Source organism: Dipodomys merriami, unplaced genomic scaffold (assembly GCF_024711535.1).
Source record: "Dipodomys merriami isolate MVZ:Mamm:240054 unplaced genomic scaffold, mDipMer1.0.p SCAF_850, whole genome shotgun sequence".
Lineage (NCBI taxonomy): Eukaryota > Metazoa > Chordata > Mammalia > Rodentia > Heteromyidae > Dipodomys > Dipodomys merriami.
The window spans coordinates 233,655-250,454 of NW_027206458.1; the positions used below are offsets into that span (position 1 = coordinate 233,655).

The 16,800-nt window shown below is 41.1% G+C and overlaps 1 protein-coding gene across 1 annotated transcript in view; it reads right to left on the reverse strand.

Moving 5' to 3' along the window:
- Positions 1 to 16,800, reverse strand: part of LOC138820278 (VWFA and cache domain-containing protein 1) — a 141,188-nt gene that overhangs the window by 41,645 nt on the left and 82,743 nt on the right. Inside the window, exons 7-11 of the mRNA XM_070011972.1 lie at positions 14,915 to 15,064; positions 9,103 to 9,336; positions 3,869 to 4,018; positions 2,919 to 3,042; positions 1,729 to 1,846 (exon numbers count right to left, since the gene is read on the reverse strand). Of these exons, the coding sequence (XP_069868073.1) occupies positions 1,729 to 1,846; positions 2,919 to 3,042; positions 3,869 to 4,018; positions 9,103 to 9,336; positions 14,915 to 15,064 (776 nt within the window). The remainder of the gene's footprint in view (positions 1 to 1,728; positions 1,847 to 2,918; positions 3,043 to 3,868; positions 4,019 to 9,102; positions 9,337 to 14,914; positions 15,065 to 16,800) is intronic.

The following is a 16,800-nucleotide window of genomic DNA, read 5'->3' on the forward strand; positions in this document are numbered from 1 at the left end:
GGTGGTTAATCAGAGATAGAGAGTCTCAAAGACTTGTCTGCTTGGGCTGGCTTCGAACAGCAAGCCTTAGATCTCAGCCTCATGGATAGCTAAGATTATACCTATGAGCCACCACAGCCTGGCCAAGATGAGTATTTATTCTCCTTCTTTTTTTTTTTTTTTTTTTTTGTCGGTCGTGGGGCTTGAACTCTGGGCCTGGGCGCTGTCCCTCAGCTCTTCAGCTCAAGGCGAGCGCTCTACCACTTGAGCTACAGCGCCACTTCCGGTTTTCTGGTGGTTTATTGGAGATAGGAGTCTCACAGTCTCTCTCCTGCCCGGGCTGGCTTTGAACCGCGATCCTCAGATCTCAGCCTCCTGAGTAGCTAGGATTACAGGCGTGAGCCACCAGCGCCCGGCTTTATTCTCCTTCTTAACTAAAGAAAACTTAAAGAACTTGTCCTCATTACTGGGTATCTAGCCAGGCTTCTTTTATCTTAATCTCATGACCTATTTAATTTTTTATTTAATAGTGATCTACTCAACAACTTTGGTTCTCTGAAAAGGCTTATACTTCTGCCCAAAATGATTATATCCAACTTACTTAAGGAGAGAGGGCAGAATTTACCACTAAGGAAAAGAAGATATTTCATTCTAAAGAGTTAACATTGGGTTTATTTACTGTACAAAGCAGTGTGTCTTAGATTGTTTCTCTACAGTTCTTTGAGATCCAGTGTCTGAATGATGCTCGTAAGAAAAAGCTGAAATACATGCCATGGCATGGCTAGCATGTCAATCTCTGTGTTGAATATAAATAACACACGTGCTAACCCATTTCTATTTCTTGAAAAATGTCAGGGAGTAATTTACTGCTAATAATGAGGCTTGAATCTTGAATTTAGGGCCTGGGCACTGACCCTTAAGTTTTTTTTTTTTTTTTTTTTTTTACTTGAGGTTAGTAGTGATCTGCTATTTAAGCCACAGCTCCACTTCCAGCTTTTCGGTGGTCAATTCTCCAATTAATTAAGAGTCTCACAGACTTTTCCATTCAGGACGGCTTCAAACTGTGAGCCTCAGATCTCAGCCTCCAGAGTAGCTAGGATTACAGGCATGAGCTACCAGTGCCTACCTTGTCTTCATGTCTTCAAATTTCTTTTTAAAGAACCAATTTCTACAGTCTGAGTTAAAATGTTAAAAAAAAACACCCCAAACCCAAAACCCCAAACCAAAACAACCCAACTGAATATAATATAAAGAAAACTCTTCAATGAAATTTGGTCTATAGCCATTAAAGTCATATAGCCATTAAAGTAACATGTACATGCATGGACCATTCTGTCTGTTCACCTATCTATCTAGTCACCATCTACCCACCCACCCACCCACCTACCTACCTATTTAACCTACCTACCTACCTACCTACCTATGACAGTGTATACATAAAAAATGTCCTGGAAATTGGTTGAAGTCACCATTTATAGAAAACCTGAAGTCAAGGTAAGAAAGAAAGGAATGGCCTTTTTCCTCCCGTATTTATATTCTTTTACATGGCTTGGCATATTTGTCATGAACAATTGCTGGTCTTATAAATATCAAAAGAAAAAAAGTTATACAACATCTATGGAAATGCCTGATTTCCCAATCACTTTAAAAACAGATCAAATTATCTGACCCAGGTCCCCCAGAGCTCCCACAAGAAAACCAGCACTGTATCTGTCATCAGTGAAACCAAAGTGACTTCCTTCCACTCACCATCTTCCAGGCGTAGCTGACATTATAGGCTTCCTTTCCAGTCTCCCTCAGCTTGTTTATGTGCCAAGACAGAGAGGAGTTCACAGGGACTGCGATAATCTGGCTGCCCAGAGGGAGGCTGTGTGGGCAAACACAATTAAATACTTCAGGCAAAAGACAAAATTAAGCACTTAATTAAAGGCAAGGAAGAAGCTGTGAGTCAATGACCACCTCCTGAATTTTCAATAGCAATGAAAGCTCATCACTTTTGAAAGACATCATGTGAGATTTTCAATTTTGTAAAAGCATTATGTCAGCTTGGCATTAGAATCATTCCTGACTCTCTCCCTGCCTCCCCCAATTCTAATTTTTTCCAGAGACCAACTTGTCTCAAACCACCCGGTCATTAATTTTCAACCAATGAGCACAAAGACCCATTTCTCCATAGGTTACCATCTGCCAAAATAATGTATCACAGTTGGAAAGTATCCAATCTGCTTTTACTTTAAGAGAAAATGTTGTATAAGACTCTGCTGTCAATTTGGAATGGACATCACATTGCCAAGCTATTTTTTTGGAGGTGGGGAGGGAGAGGAAGGCAAATGCAATAGAACCAGGCCTCAACTTAACCTTTTAGTTTGCTAATATTTTTCCATTTGGGTAAAATCAGAACACTTGAGATAACATCTACCTTATTTTATAATTAAAGTTAATGTGAACATAGAATTTGATTTACAAAACAGTACTCCCAAATCACAATTCTGAGACCTTATCTGTTATATAAAGTTAACAAGATCTTGATTACTGTTCTTACAGTAAAACTGCTCAGAATATTTGTGGTCTTTTTTTTTTTTTTTGGTCCCAGTAGTGGGATTTGAACTCAAGGCCTGGGTGCTGTCCCTTAATTTTTCCACTTAAAGCTGGAGCTCTACCATTTGAGCCACATATCTACTTTTGCCTTTTTGGTGGTTAATTTGATAAGAGTTCACAGACTTTTCTGCTCAGTCTGGCTTCAAACCACAATCCTCAGATCTCAGTCTCTTGAGTAGCTAAGATTACAGGAGTAAACTACTGGCACATGGCTTTAAGCTACTTTTGATAGCAATAAATATAATTTATACATTTGTCTTATGCTGTGTAGCAACACTTAGCTATGATAGGTCCCATTCTCAGAAGAAAAAAAAATACTATGTCCCTTATCTTTTCCTTACCTTAGGATATTTTGTCGAACCAATTCAAATTTGGGGATATTTTCATAATGTATGATGTCAGTATGAAGCGGGGGTTCTGATAGCAAGTATGGTCTTGTAAGGGATGGATGCATAAGTGTATACCCTGAAATTAGAAAGTAAAATGCATACTGTAAGAAGCAGGTGGCAGGGAATACTAGTGCTAACCAAAATGCCTACCACTGGTTTGAAATGTGGGATTGTCTGGGATAGCTGCCCTGTCCTCATTTTCTCAGTATGTACCTCACTAGTCCAATAAAAGCTGAGCCTGTTTTATGTGTACTTGCAGAAAACCAGTGAAGTATAGAAAGAGGTCTTAAATCATTCCATATCCGTGTCATGAAGGTTATTGTAGTGGTATTTGTTATTTGTTTTTTATATTATTAAATGTTCTACTACACAAATCTTTTTTTTTGGGGGGGGGGGGCTGGTCATGGGGCCTGAACTCTGGGCCTGGGCGCTGTCCCTCAACTCTTCAGCTCAAGGCTAGCGCTCTACCACTTGAGCCACAGCGCCACTTCTGGCTTTTTTCTTTTTGCTTATGTGGTGCTGGGGAATTGAACCCAGGGCCTCAGAGGCATGCAAGGCAAGCACTCTACCACTGAGACACCTTCCAAGCCCCTACTACACAAATCTTAATGAGAGTAAATCTAAAGATTTTTAAAAAATATGACCTAAAGAATTACATTTATGTGTTATTTAATTCTAAGTCTTCCTGACATCATTATGATAACACATTACCACCCCACAGCTCAACAGAGGCAGGCAGTGCATAATTTGTAGATTCACTCAGCTATCTTTGTTTTCCTACCAATGGGATGTCCTAAATCATACTGCTTTTTTTAAAAAAAGTACTTTTTTTATACCACCTTTTCGTTAGGCTGATTAAAAAACAGAAAATTCTTTCCTATGATGAACTTTGAGTAACTTACCTTTGTCATCGATGAGAAAAGTGTAGGAAGCCAAAGAATCTTGGTAATATGTCACGTCTTCAAGAATGTAAGCCAGATTCACGTCCACACCTACAATTCCCAAGAGTAGGTTTCCAAAATAACAGGGCTTACTCACAGTCATGATTAAACCTATGGGTTAAAAACAGAAAGAATCTAAAGGACAGCACTGAAGGCTCTGGAGAGAGACTGGAGATAATCTCTACTGAGTCCTGAAGACCGTCTGCCTTCCTGGTTGTGCTCAGGAGAAAAGTTTTCTGTGTGATCTAGTAAGCAGACAATATAGTAAGAGGGAGAGACAGTCCATTGGCAGTTCTGACTGTAGTTCATTTAAATGAAGAACACTTGCATGTTCTCTGCCACTTTTTATCTACGCCACACCATTCCAGATTAGGACAAAACAGAAGCATTCTATCTTCAAATGGGGAAATCCAGCTGGACTTGAAAAAGCATTGGACAAATACTCTAAAAATATAGGTTCTAGTCCAGCTGAACCTTTTTCGTATTCCATGCATGACACTGCGCATGGTTTCCCTGTGTGTTGATTTACAAGTCTGTTAAAAAAGACGCTAGGTACCTGTGACTCACGCCTATAATCTTAGCTACTCAGGAAGTTAAGATCTGAGGATCATGGTTTGAAGCCAGCCTGGGCAGGAAGGTCTATGAGACCCTCTATCTCCAATTAACCACTAAAAAGCCAGATCAGAGCTGTGGGTCAAGGGGTAGAGCATTAGCCTTGAGAAAAAAAAAGCTCAGGCCCTGAATTTAAGCCTCAGGACTGGCACAAAATAAAATAAAATAAAATAAAGACACAGTGGCAAATGTCTTACTGAGTGCTTGGTTAAAAGAGATAGCAAATACAGGAATTCTTCAAGGGTATAGCTATTGGGTTAGAGTTGTAGCTCAGTGGTTTGAGTGCCAGTCTAGGAAGGCAGAGAATTCAAGTTCAAATTCAAGTACCATTAAAAAAAAGATATTGATATTATAGTTCTTTCAAAAAGTGGGAAAAGAGAGGGGAGAAAAAAAAGAACCTTAGAAAGGTATAGAATCTGACCATACAAAATTTTGAGAAACTAGAGGAGCAATGGAGTTTCCAAAGGAATGTATTTTCAGTTACTTAGGCCAGGAGTCCACACTTGCTTGTAAAGGACCAGTAAACACTCAGTAAGCATTTCAGGCTTTGTTGGCCATCCAGCCTTAGGTGCACACCACCTACACCACCTACAGCACGCACACACACACACACACCCTGAGCACTTACCTACAGCACACACACACACACACACACACACACACACACACACACACACCCTGAGCACTTACCTACAGCACACACACACACACACACACACACACACACACACACACACACACACACACACACACACACACACACACACACACACACACACACACACACACACACACACACACACACCCTGAGCACTTGAAAAATGTGCAGGAAGACATGGTGTCCAGCAGGGGAAAACACAACTCTGAGCCTCTGCTCCTGGGCGCTTTTCTTGGTGCCCCTAGAGAGCTGAGAAAGTTGTACAACCTTAATGATCCGGGCCTTTTGTGTGTTTGATGTTGAGCTGAGACAAAGCCAATTCTGCAGTCCCTAACAATGTTACTATCCTATGGCTTTTAAGCAAAACTCTAAACACCAAGATGGAGCTCTCCCCTCCATCTTGCTCTGGTACTTTTCTGTACTTGGTGACAGGTACCAACTTTAGTTACATGTTAGAAAATCCTTCTTCTCCAACACCCAGGAAAGGGAGCTGAACACTCTAAAGACATCGACAAAGCATGGGCTTCCACAGAATCATACATGATGTCCACTCCAGGTGTTACTCAGTTGCTGTGGTCACAAGGACCAAGCAAATACACCATCTAACAGGAGGCAGTGGACATGACAATGAAAACAGTTAGGAAAAGTCATGCAAGAGTTATATTTCTTCTCATTCAAAAGCAGTTCACTTTTACAATACTTTCTTGCTATTTGTTTTAAAACAGTTGAAAACAATAGATATTTAAGAAAGTCTTAAGTACGTATTTTGCAGAATTTTGCTCAATATGAGTTCTAAAGAGGCAGAGATATCTCTGTAAAGGCCAGCATGGAGACAGAGGTCCTAAAACACATACCACAATTCCCTGGACTTTAGTCTGAGATTAAAGCTATTTGTACAGTTCAGCAATGCAGAACAGAGAGACTCCATGACTGAGATACATGATCACTGCACATTTCTTTTTCTATTGGATATGTAACAATGCCTTAAAAAAGAACCCAATCTCACTTTTCAATGATCAATTTGTACAGAACACTCTTGATACCAAGGTGACAAAATATGGTAATTCTAGCCACATAGACAAAATCTTCAAACCATCTCTCTACCTTAACTGAAAGTACATTGAGTTGGTTTTGTAAAAGAAATGTTTTTATTTATTTATTTATTTTTGGGTCCGGTCATGGGGCCTGAACTCTGGGCCTGGGCGCTGTCCCTCAGCTCTTCAGCTCAAGGCTAGCACTCTACCACTTGAGCCACAGTGCCACTTCTGACTTTTTTCTTTTTGCTTATGTGGTGCTGAGGAATTGAACCCAGGGCCTTGAGCATGCAAGGCAAGCGCTCTACCACTAAGCCACCTTCCCAGCCCCTGTAAAAGAAATGTTATGTTCAGTTACTGTTAATGTGGGGTGGTTTCAAAATAGAGCCATGTGAGTATAAGTTTCCTTATCCTGAAGTTCTGTATCACTCAATAATAAGTCTAGGGATGGAAAACTCAAGATAAAAATATATAATCAAGGGGTATTCAAGATCTGCAAACCAATGACTGGAGCCCACTGTACAAGATTCACAAAATAGAATCAGTCATCACCTGTTGACTAAAGCTTCATACAGATGTAGTTTAAAGCACTCAGGGTGGTTCTCTGGGTTGTAGAAGTAAAATCGAGAAGAGTTCCATCCTTCCAAATACTACTGGAAACAGAACTAGCCTGCTCAGTCCTCCTGAGTTTCTACAGGACTAGCTTTTTATTATCTGTCTGTTCCTTTACCACAGTGTTAGCAGGATTTCATGATCTTTCTCTTATCATACAAAATCTTGGTGAAGGGGGTGTGTGCCTTCCCCATCACTGACTGGTACAATGTTTGACTGGAACCTTGGTAGTATTGGCAAATGCATAAAAAGTCACATGCATTGAAGATGTGATATTGTTAGTATAAAGGAAATACAGAAAGGGTAAGTTTCTATACTATACATATCTGTGGACCCTGTCAGAAAGGTAAGGAGTAATAGAAATGAAAGAGTAATAGCAGTTATTATGTTTCTTGTTCTTTTTTTGGGTAGTACTAAAGTTTGAACTTAGGCTTTGTGCTTGCTAGGCAGGTGCAACTGATTGCCTTAGTCTCTAATCCTATTTCTTCTTTTAAAAAGAATGTTTACCTCTTCCTAAAAAACATGTTCTCCATAGGCTTGTTAATTTTTTCTTTTTCTTTGGAACTCAGGGCTTCATGCCTGTTAGGCAATTGCTCTTTGTCAAGCCCTCCTCTTAGGCTTGGTAATTATTGTGAGTGAAATTTCTTTGAATATCCTTACTTTTGAGAGTTCCTAGGTAACGGACCATAAAAATAAGATTTCAGATACTGATGACATACATCTGACTAGTAATCAGCTGCCTCTTTGACCTTCAGTGTTAAGTATGTAAGGAAAAGAATATATAAGGATATAAAAATTTTTTTTAAATATATTTTTACTAAGAATGTAATGTGGGCCAGGCAAATTTCTAGATAGTCACATATGTTTTTACATTTAATTTTCATAATTGCTTTAAGGGATATACATACATATTTTTTTTTCTCTCTTTCTTTCTCTCCCTCTCTATCGCTGGTCCTTCCTAGGGCTTCAACTCAGGGTTTGGGCACTGTCCCTAAGCTATTTTACTCAAGGCTGGTGCTCTTCTACAACTTGAGCCATAGCTCCAATTCCAGCTTTTTTTTTTTTAGGGAGGTTGTAAGGGTATGGGTTAATTAGAGATAAGAGTCTCATAGACTTTCCTGCCTGGGATGGCTGGCCTCAAATAGCAATCCGAAAATGTTAGCCTTCTGAGTAGCTAGGATTATAGGCATGAACCACCAGTGCCCAGCTCTTTCAATTTTTTTTTCTGGGGGTGGGGAGGGGAGGAGTTGGTCATGGCTAGCGCTCTATCACTTTGAGCCACAGTACCACTTGTGGTTTTCTGATGGTTAATTGGAGAAAAGAGTTTCACAGAGTTCCCTACCCAGACTGGCTTTGACCTGTGATCCTCAGATCTCAGCCTCGTGAGTAGCTAGGATTACAGGTGTGAGCCGCCGGTGCCTTCTTTCACTTTTTTTGTTTTTTTTCAGTTGGTTGTAGGGCCTGAACTTTGGGTCTGGGCGCTGTCCCTCAGCTCTTCAGCTCAAGACTAGCGCTCTACCACTTGAGCCACAGAGTCACTTCTGGCTTTTTCTGCTTATGTGGTGCTGAGGAATCAAACCCAGGACCTCATGCATATGAAGCAAGCACTCTACCACTGAGCCACCTTCCCAGCCCCTTCTTTCACATTTTTTTTAAGCCATGAGAATGATAGAATTATGATGATGATAGTAAAAAGCTATTAAATAAGAACAGTAATTATTGGATGGCCTGCTGGTTACTGGTAAATGGTTATCTATCTCTAAATTAATATTAAAATTTTTAAAGAAATATTACCTCATTTAGCAGAGGACCAAATGGGGAATTAACAAGATTAAATAAGCCATCCAGGACAATAATTTAAGAGGAAAAATGGAATTTGAGAGTTCATCTGATGACAAACCAATTTGAGTATGGCCTGCATTTTAGGCTAAACCAGAAGCACCTCTGATCTTCATTTATGACTTGAGATACAAAGCTACCCTATTTAGTTATTTAGATTATTTATTAGCTAAATTAGCTTAGTTATTCATTTAGCTATTTAGTTCCAATTGGCTAAATCTGGAAACTGGAACATCTTTATGAAGCTCATTAGAAAATACATCATTTGGTCTACTGAGGCTGGGGCAATAGGATAAAACAGGATAGGGATTTCTGCTGCTGAATACAGTGTACAGGTGAGATGGCAGTGGCTCTATAACCCTATGCTCTAGAACAAGTAGTGTCTGTTTCTATCTGTTGATTCCCCACGCCCCCTTTGTATAAAATTTCTCCAAACTTACCATCTCCCATCTCATCAGAGAAGGGGAGGCTAAAGACAGCCTCATCAATCATCCGGTTGGGAAGGTTTGTATAGAACCTGCCGACTGTGGTCTCCAGGTTGCTCAGCTGGTTCAGCACCATCATGCTGCCCTTAATCACGGGCAAGGTTGTCCGGTCTGGCACACCGTACTTCCCAGAGTTTTGTTCAGCCAAGTCCCTCAGAAAAGCTAGCTCTTTCAGACCAGTCACTCCATCTAGAATCAAAGTCAAGGGGAAAACATGAAAGGCAAAGTGGTTATATCCATGTAGCATCTTAACATTTATTTTTATTATGGACAAGGTTAAGGTCTTGCTATGCCCTAGAGGTCTTTACAGGAACAATATGGACTCATATACCAGTTTCTAGAGAAGATGACAAGTCGGAGACACAGTCTTTCTTTATCTACTCAAGAGGGCAGGGGAATGCTTCAAAAGGCAAGAGGAATGGCAGTTAGTTGGGCGTGGGTGACTCATGCCTGTAATCCTAGCTACTCAGGAAGCTGAGATCTGAGATCACAGTTCAAACCCAGCCTGGGCAAGAAAGTCTACAAGACTCTTATTTCCAATTGAGCCAGAAGCAGAGCTGTGGCTCAAGCAGCAGAGCACGAACCTTGAGCGAAAAAAGCTCAGGAACTCCACAGAGGCTCTGAGTTCAAGCCCAAATATGGGCATGTACATGTGCACATCTACACATATATACAGCAGTGGAAATGAAAAACAAAGAGTAAAGGTAGACTCATTTATAAGGATATATTTGCCCCAAAATGTTTAATTACAAGATTTAAATTCCTTTGCTGCATTTAATATTTGAAAGCCAAACTAATGGTTTAAAAAGCCTGCATTTAATTTAAAGGAGATGTAATTTTAAGTTTTAAAGGATAAAACTTGATCATTTCATTCCTTACTTTTTCACTTATAAAACCACTTGCCAAAAATCTCATGAAACTAAATGAAAGAATTATAGATTGCATTTAGTGATGTCTCTAAACCCTGTTCATTTTAATTATAAATGCTTTCATGCTTGATACAGTTAAGATAATACTGGATTTGATTTATTTAATGTATACTTTTTACATTAGAGGGTTTTGCAAACTTTGTACAAGATTTAAGCATAGTGGGATGTATTGTTCTCCAGCATCTGTAATCTATAGTGCAATATAAATTTAATAAACTTTTTTTTAAAGCCTGCTATTGTTGGCACATAGTCAAAAGGATTAGTAACTGGTCGCATATGGGTACCACTGTAAACAAATTCAGATGATTTCAGTCATCACCGAGAGTCTACCCTGCTTTTATTTCATATTCTTGAGGATTTTTACTTCAATTCTTTAGGATTTTAATAGCAAACCATTGCTTAAAAAACAAAAACCTGATGTAGCTGGGCACCATTGGCTTATACCTCTAATCCTAACTAGTCTGAGGACTGGCTGAGATCTGAGGATTACAGATCAAAGCCAACCCGGGCAAACAAACCTGGAGATTCTTATCTCCAATTAACCACCAAAAAAAGCTAGAAGTGGAGCTATGGCTCAAGTGGTAGAGCACTAGTGTTGATTTAAAAAGCTAAGGGATTGTACCCTGGCCCTGAGTTAAAGCCTTAGAACTAGCACCAAAACAAAACAAAACAAAAATCCAAACAACAACAACAACAAAAAACCCACCAGATTGAGGCTTTCATGGTTTAGCTACCATTTGGAGTGCATATATTTCTAGCATCAAGAAGTCTATCTAGCAGTAGTAGCAGGACCTAACTGATAAACTTTCTTTTACTCCTCTCCTGCAATATTACAGAAAAGCAAGAAAAAAAATACTTGGGCTAGATTAAGTCAGAATCAAATTAGTCTTCCCTTTGCTTGCATGCAGCTAAGACATGGAGGTTAAGAGGTCTACTGCAGAATAAAACACAACACAAAAGACATGACTCATCTATGACCTGATACACACGAGAAGCTTATGGAGGCAAAATAATATAGGGTGACAACTCAGGCAATAAAAACATTTCCCTTCTTCTGTATGTCTTGGCACTCTCAAAATATAAGAAACAAGACTCGCTTTTGGACAAAATAGAGCAGTGAGTGGGTGGAAGGTTATCAAGTCTTGAGTATTGCTCACTGTAGCATGAATTGTTAAGGAAGGGGTGGCATTAGGGTCAGTATCATGGTAAATTTGCTGGGTTGTCTACCACCATGCTAGAAGCCACACTGCTCAGATTCCTCCTTGCTGTGTGCTTCAAGTTAAAGATGCCAAATGTCAAGTATTGCAAGGCTTGGGAAATGAAGCAAGGGATAGGGAGAGACAGACACAGAGGCTCCAGAATGTTCCAGCTTGTCCCACTGTTGTTTGATCTAAGTGAAATTCTATTTCTCAACCACTGGCTTGCTCATCAACAGCAAGCTTGCTCTAGATATTTTATTCAGAACACATATAGGACCAGCAGCCATGAAAAGCCAATAGCCCTTCAGAGCCTTCCACAAAGGCCTCCTACATGGTCTTTCAACATCAGCACTTACAGGTTTCTCTGTAATCTCCAAGTTATCAACTCTTCTTTCTGGATCTTCCCTTTTCTAATCTTCCTCCACTTTCCACTGAACTGGGCCTCCAACCCTTTCTTGTGTTCATTTGTGAGCTAGTGTCTCACTTCCTGCCCAGGCTTGAAGCTGGACCCATGATCCTCCTATAGTATACAGTTAGGAAGTCAGGAATATACCATGTTACCCAGCTTCTTCTATTGAGAAGAGATCCTATGATCTCTTCTTTCCTGGGATGGCCTGGAACCATGATACCTGCCTCCAACCCCTGCCATCTGCTTTCCATGTAGCTAAGATGATAGGAACAATTATTGGTTAGAAAGGAATCGACTTTTTTACTTGAGCTGACCTCAAATGGCAATACTCTCAATCTTAGCTATCCATATAGCCTAGGATTACAGGCATGAGTAGTCACTGTGACTGGCAATAAATTCTTTCTTCTCAAATTCTCACAGTAGTTAAACCCTGATAGAGCCGGTAAAGGAATGTGTCTGCTTTGGCAAATGGCACTGAGCCATTCTTTTACTTTTGGTTGGTTGTGAACTTTTTTTTTGTCGGGCTTGAACTCTGGGCCTGGGCACTGTCCCTCAGCTCTTTAGCTCAAGGCGAGTGCTCTACCACTGAGCCACAATGCCACTTCTGGTTTTCTGGTGGTTTACTAGAGATAAGAGTCTCACAGACTTTCCTGCCCAGGCTGGCTTTGAACGTGATCCTCAGATCTCAGCTTCCTGAGTAGCTAAGATTATAGGTGTGAGCCACCAGCGCCCAGCTCAGCACTGAGCCATTCTGAGAGGGAAAGAAAGGAAAGAGAGGAAATTGGCAGTGCAGATATGTTTAGTGAAAAAGAGAAAAAGATGAACTAACCAGAAGTTGTGTGTGTGTGTGTGTGTGTGTGTGTGTGTGTGTGTGTGTGTGTGTCTGTGTGTGTCTGTGTGTGTCTGTGTCTCAGTCCTGGGGCTTGAACTCAGGGCCTAGGCCCTGTCCCTGATCGTTTGTGCTCAAAAGCCACTTCTAGCTTTTTGGTGGTTAATTGGAGATGAGAGTCTCACATACTTTCCTGGCTGTGCTGGCTTTGAACTATGATCCTCAGATGTCAGCCTCCTGAGTTGCTAGGATTATAGGCATGAACCACTGGCACCCAGTATAACTAGAGTTTTTAAGGTGTGGAATTATCAGGACTCTGGAAATGTGGGAGGGTTTAGCACCATGATGGATGGGTGAAGCAAGGAGGCTTTATATCTGTCACACACAAGAGCTGATCTTTGGTCTTCTCACTCCTCTACTGCATTTAATTCATTTGCCTCATCCATCAAGCCTTCCTCACTGGTTAGTGAGGAAGACAAGGACGCTCTTGTACGTGCTTCACATTGCAGGTACTCATGGGATTTTACATTCCTACTTTCTTTCCTGTCATGAGTAAAAGATGTTAAACCATGGGAAAAGAAGATAATCACATATGACCCTCAGAATATGTGCCCAGGCACAAAGAGTGCATTTCCCTCCCCCCTCCCCCCCCTCCCCCCCCCCCGCATTCCAGCTGTGCTCTGTCCCCATGCTGAGGGCTCAGAGTACTTTCCTGTGAAGCTCACATTCCTGGACCAAGTGGATGCACAGGGAAGAGAGGGCACTACGTGAGTATCCCACTGCAGTACAGGGAAAGGAGGCAGGGCAGGCTGGGGTGCAGTGGTAAATGAGCACTCTAGCTAAACTTTCTGTGACAAGAAACTACAATATCTTCCACTACTCCTTTTAGGCTTTGTGAACCCATTTGCCAGGTTCTGGCATATCACATCATATTTTGTTTATTTGTGTTGATAACATTCCTATGTAGCAGATTTTATGATTTTTATTTCCTAGGTAAAATTGAAGCTAAAAGTCAGTGTGATATTGCATGCCTATAATCCCAGCACTTGGGAAGCTGATGTAGGAGGATCATGAATTTGAGGCTAGTCTGGGTGACATAAGTTCTAGTAGGGTAGCCTGAACTACATGCTAAGAACCTGTCTCAAAAAGGAAAGATAAAATGAGAGAGACAGACACAGAGAGGCAGAGAGAAAGATGGAGGGAGGGAAGGAGGGAGGGAGGGAGGGAGAGAGGGAGGGAGGGAGGCTTAAGTAACTTGCCTGGCAGTAGTAAATGCACACTACAAGTACAGAGGATGGACCAACAGAGCCTGGCCTCCTTCAGATGTGGTTTTAAGAAACAGAAGAATCATTTTTATGAAAACATAGATGTGTGGACCCCTTCATAGGGTCTGAAAAAGAAATTTGAGGACAGTGCCTAGGAATTTGCATTTCAGCAGCATTCCCTCAGTAACTCTTAACCTATTAAAATGAAACCACTGTCCCTAAAGCCACATGGTTCTGCATGGAAATTTGGAAGTGTGGAGAGAAACCAAAGACTGTAGGATCAAGACTTGGCCTCTGAACCACGGATGTTGGCTGTCTTGATCAGTGAGAGGCCTAAGGAAGAAGATGGTGAGGAAGACAAACCATGCATGAGCAAAAAGGGAAACAGGACATAGCTCACAGGTGCAGACACTAGAAGATAGTGGGGGGAAAATGGGGTATCTCCTCAAATTTGGCAATTTGCTAAATCCTTTCAACACACTAATAGTAAGCAACCACACAATCGTTTTATCAAAAACCTAACAAGCATCAAGTGCTGGTCCAAATATTTTAAGGATGATCTTGCAAAGCATAGGGTTTTGTTTTCTTCTTTTTTACAAAATGTTTCCCTGTTTTTTGAGACAGGTTCTTAAAAGAGCACAGGCTGGCCTCAAACTTGCTACCCCTTTACCTCAGGTTTTTCCATGCTTCCCCAGTGGGCACTGCCACACTCAGCAAAGTCAGTCACTTTTATCTGCATTTGAATGCAGATGGTGTTGATGCTGTGGGACAACATGGTGACAGAAAACAAGCACTTGCCTTCTGCCCCTGAAATCCACAAGGGGAGAAACTTAGCCCTTTAGTGTGAGAATCTCAGATAACCTTGAATAACAAGGAAACTGGGGGTTGTGGGGACAGACAGCCATACAAAATCCTCTGGAGGATATAGAAATGGAGATTTAGGAAAAATGAGAGATGCAGAATGGAGCGTGCTGACCTGCTTTAATACCAGCATTAGGTAGAGAAGGAGCTGTAAGAATGCTGTCATTGAGTCTCTCTCTCTCTCTCTCTCTCTCTCTCTCTCTCTCTCTCTCTCTCTGCAGCATCTGTTTAGAGAGAACTTTCATCTGAAAGAAAAATCTGGAAACACTGCCTACCGTTCATGAGGGCATAGGTGAGAATCATTACGGAGTTGTTCAGAAAGCTATTTTCTTCATTGATGACACGAAGAGTTGCCTTTTTATCTTCTTCAGAAGAGTCCTTTGATGTAATCCCAGCTGACAGGTAAATGATGACCATGTCTGTATCTAAACAAAAAACATACAAATTGAGGTTATACTTGGATTCTGGCTGGAGGCAGCTGTGTAGTTTCTTTTGGGTTCCCTTGGATCCCCCTCCCCCACCACCATGACCCTGTGAGCACAAGGGTCCTTCCTGTCCACATGATTTGTTGTCTTTCATCTTCCTGCCTCTGCCTCTCTGGCATCCTGCCCTATCTGGACCACTAGGCCTCAACCCAGGTAGGGATGCTACGAGTGCATATACTATATAAAGGAATATGATTTCCTTCAAGCTCTCATGGCTGTATGAAATAATGCTAGACCCTTTTGGATTTCCTCCCTCGCCTTCTGAGATAGAAGATTCAGAGGATGAATTGCCTTTCATCAGTGACTCAAGGCCATCAGCACAAGCCACACTTTTAGGGGTGGGTGGAAGACTTGAGAATGGAGATTCTTCCATTGGCTCTTCAGATATGTAAGGTTATTTTCCCTACACAATGTACAGGTACATTTTTATTCTGAACATGCATCAATGCGGTAGAAATTGCAAAAACATGGACATGGGAGCCTGTGCTCAAAATTCAGCTCTGTAATTTCCATACAGTGTGGGGCATTTAGACACCTCTCTACATGTCTATTTTCTTGTCCATAAAATGGTATAATGATAAGGTAGACCTCCCAGGGTTAGGTGTGAGGTCTGGCTGGGTCATTTACAAGCAAGAGGATTCTAGCATGAGAGAATTAAAAGAGAAAGAAACTTCACTAACTGCAACTCCCTCCAACCTACCCCACTCACACACCTACTATTACTCTGCAGAAATCTATGATTTGAGATTAAAATTCTCCAAATCAGGGTAATAAGCAGAGAAATGGAGGCAATTTTAGCTCAGGAGAATAACTTCTGTCCAGAGGACTGACTCAAAAGGGGCAGACAAACTTCCTCCTGCCGCAGATAACGAGTGGAGGCCGGACAGCCACTTTACTAAAGCAGGGAAGGAAGAGAACTGGACTTTTACCTTTCTTTCTAATCTGAGGTTCTCAGAGTCCACAGATATTTTTAGGACATCCTGCATGGAAGCTTATCCTTTTATGGAAAAGTAAACATTTGTGTGTTATTTCCACAGGTTCCTATGGCAGTCATCTGACTAAGGTTTCTTCACAGTGAGCATGGCGAGCACTCTATGAAGCCCTCTTCCTGCTCTACCCATCCTTGGGTCCCTGCTTCCCTCTGAGCATGGGCTGGACTCAGTGACAGCTTAGAGAACACACTATATCCAAGAGGGTGAGGTGTAGAGCCCAAGGTTAGGTGACAAAGAAAGTTATAAGAAGACACCAGCTTCTGCTATGGTGCTGTCTCACTCTGCGATCCGTCCTAAGAATAAGTGAGCAACAAGGCCCTCAGATTTGACCATCCTGCAGGCAGTGAGTGACTTTGGAAGCTTATTCTTTTCCAACTGAACTCTGACATGATGGTAACAGTTATTAAACTAGGCAGTCATATTAAAGACCTTGAACCAGAGGCACCCAGTGATGGCATGCCTAGATTCCTGTCATACAGACCATCAAACAATAAAAGTTTATAGTTTAAGTCATTTAGTACTGGGGTAATTTGTTACACAGCCAATCATAACAACTAGAGTTGCCCTTAAAGTTATCCCACCAATGAAGACACAAGGCTAGAATTTCCTTGGGCTTACAAATTTCTACTTTAGATTCTGAAGTATTCCTTATTATGTAGAATTGTATAATTAAGGTTAATATTC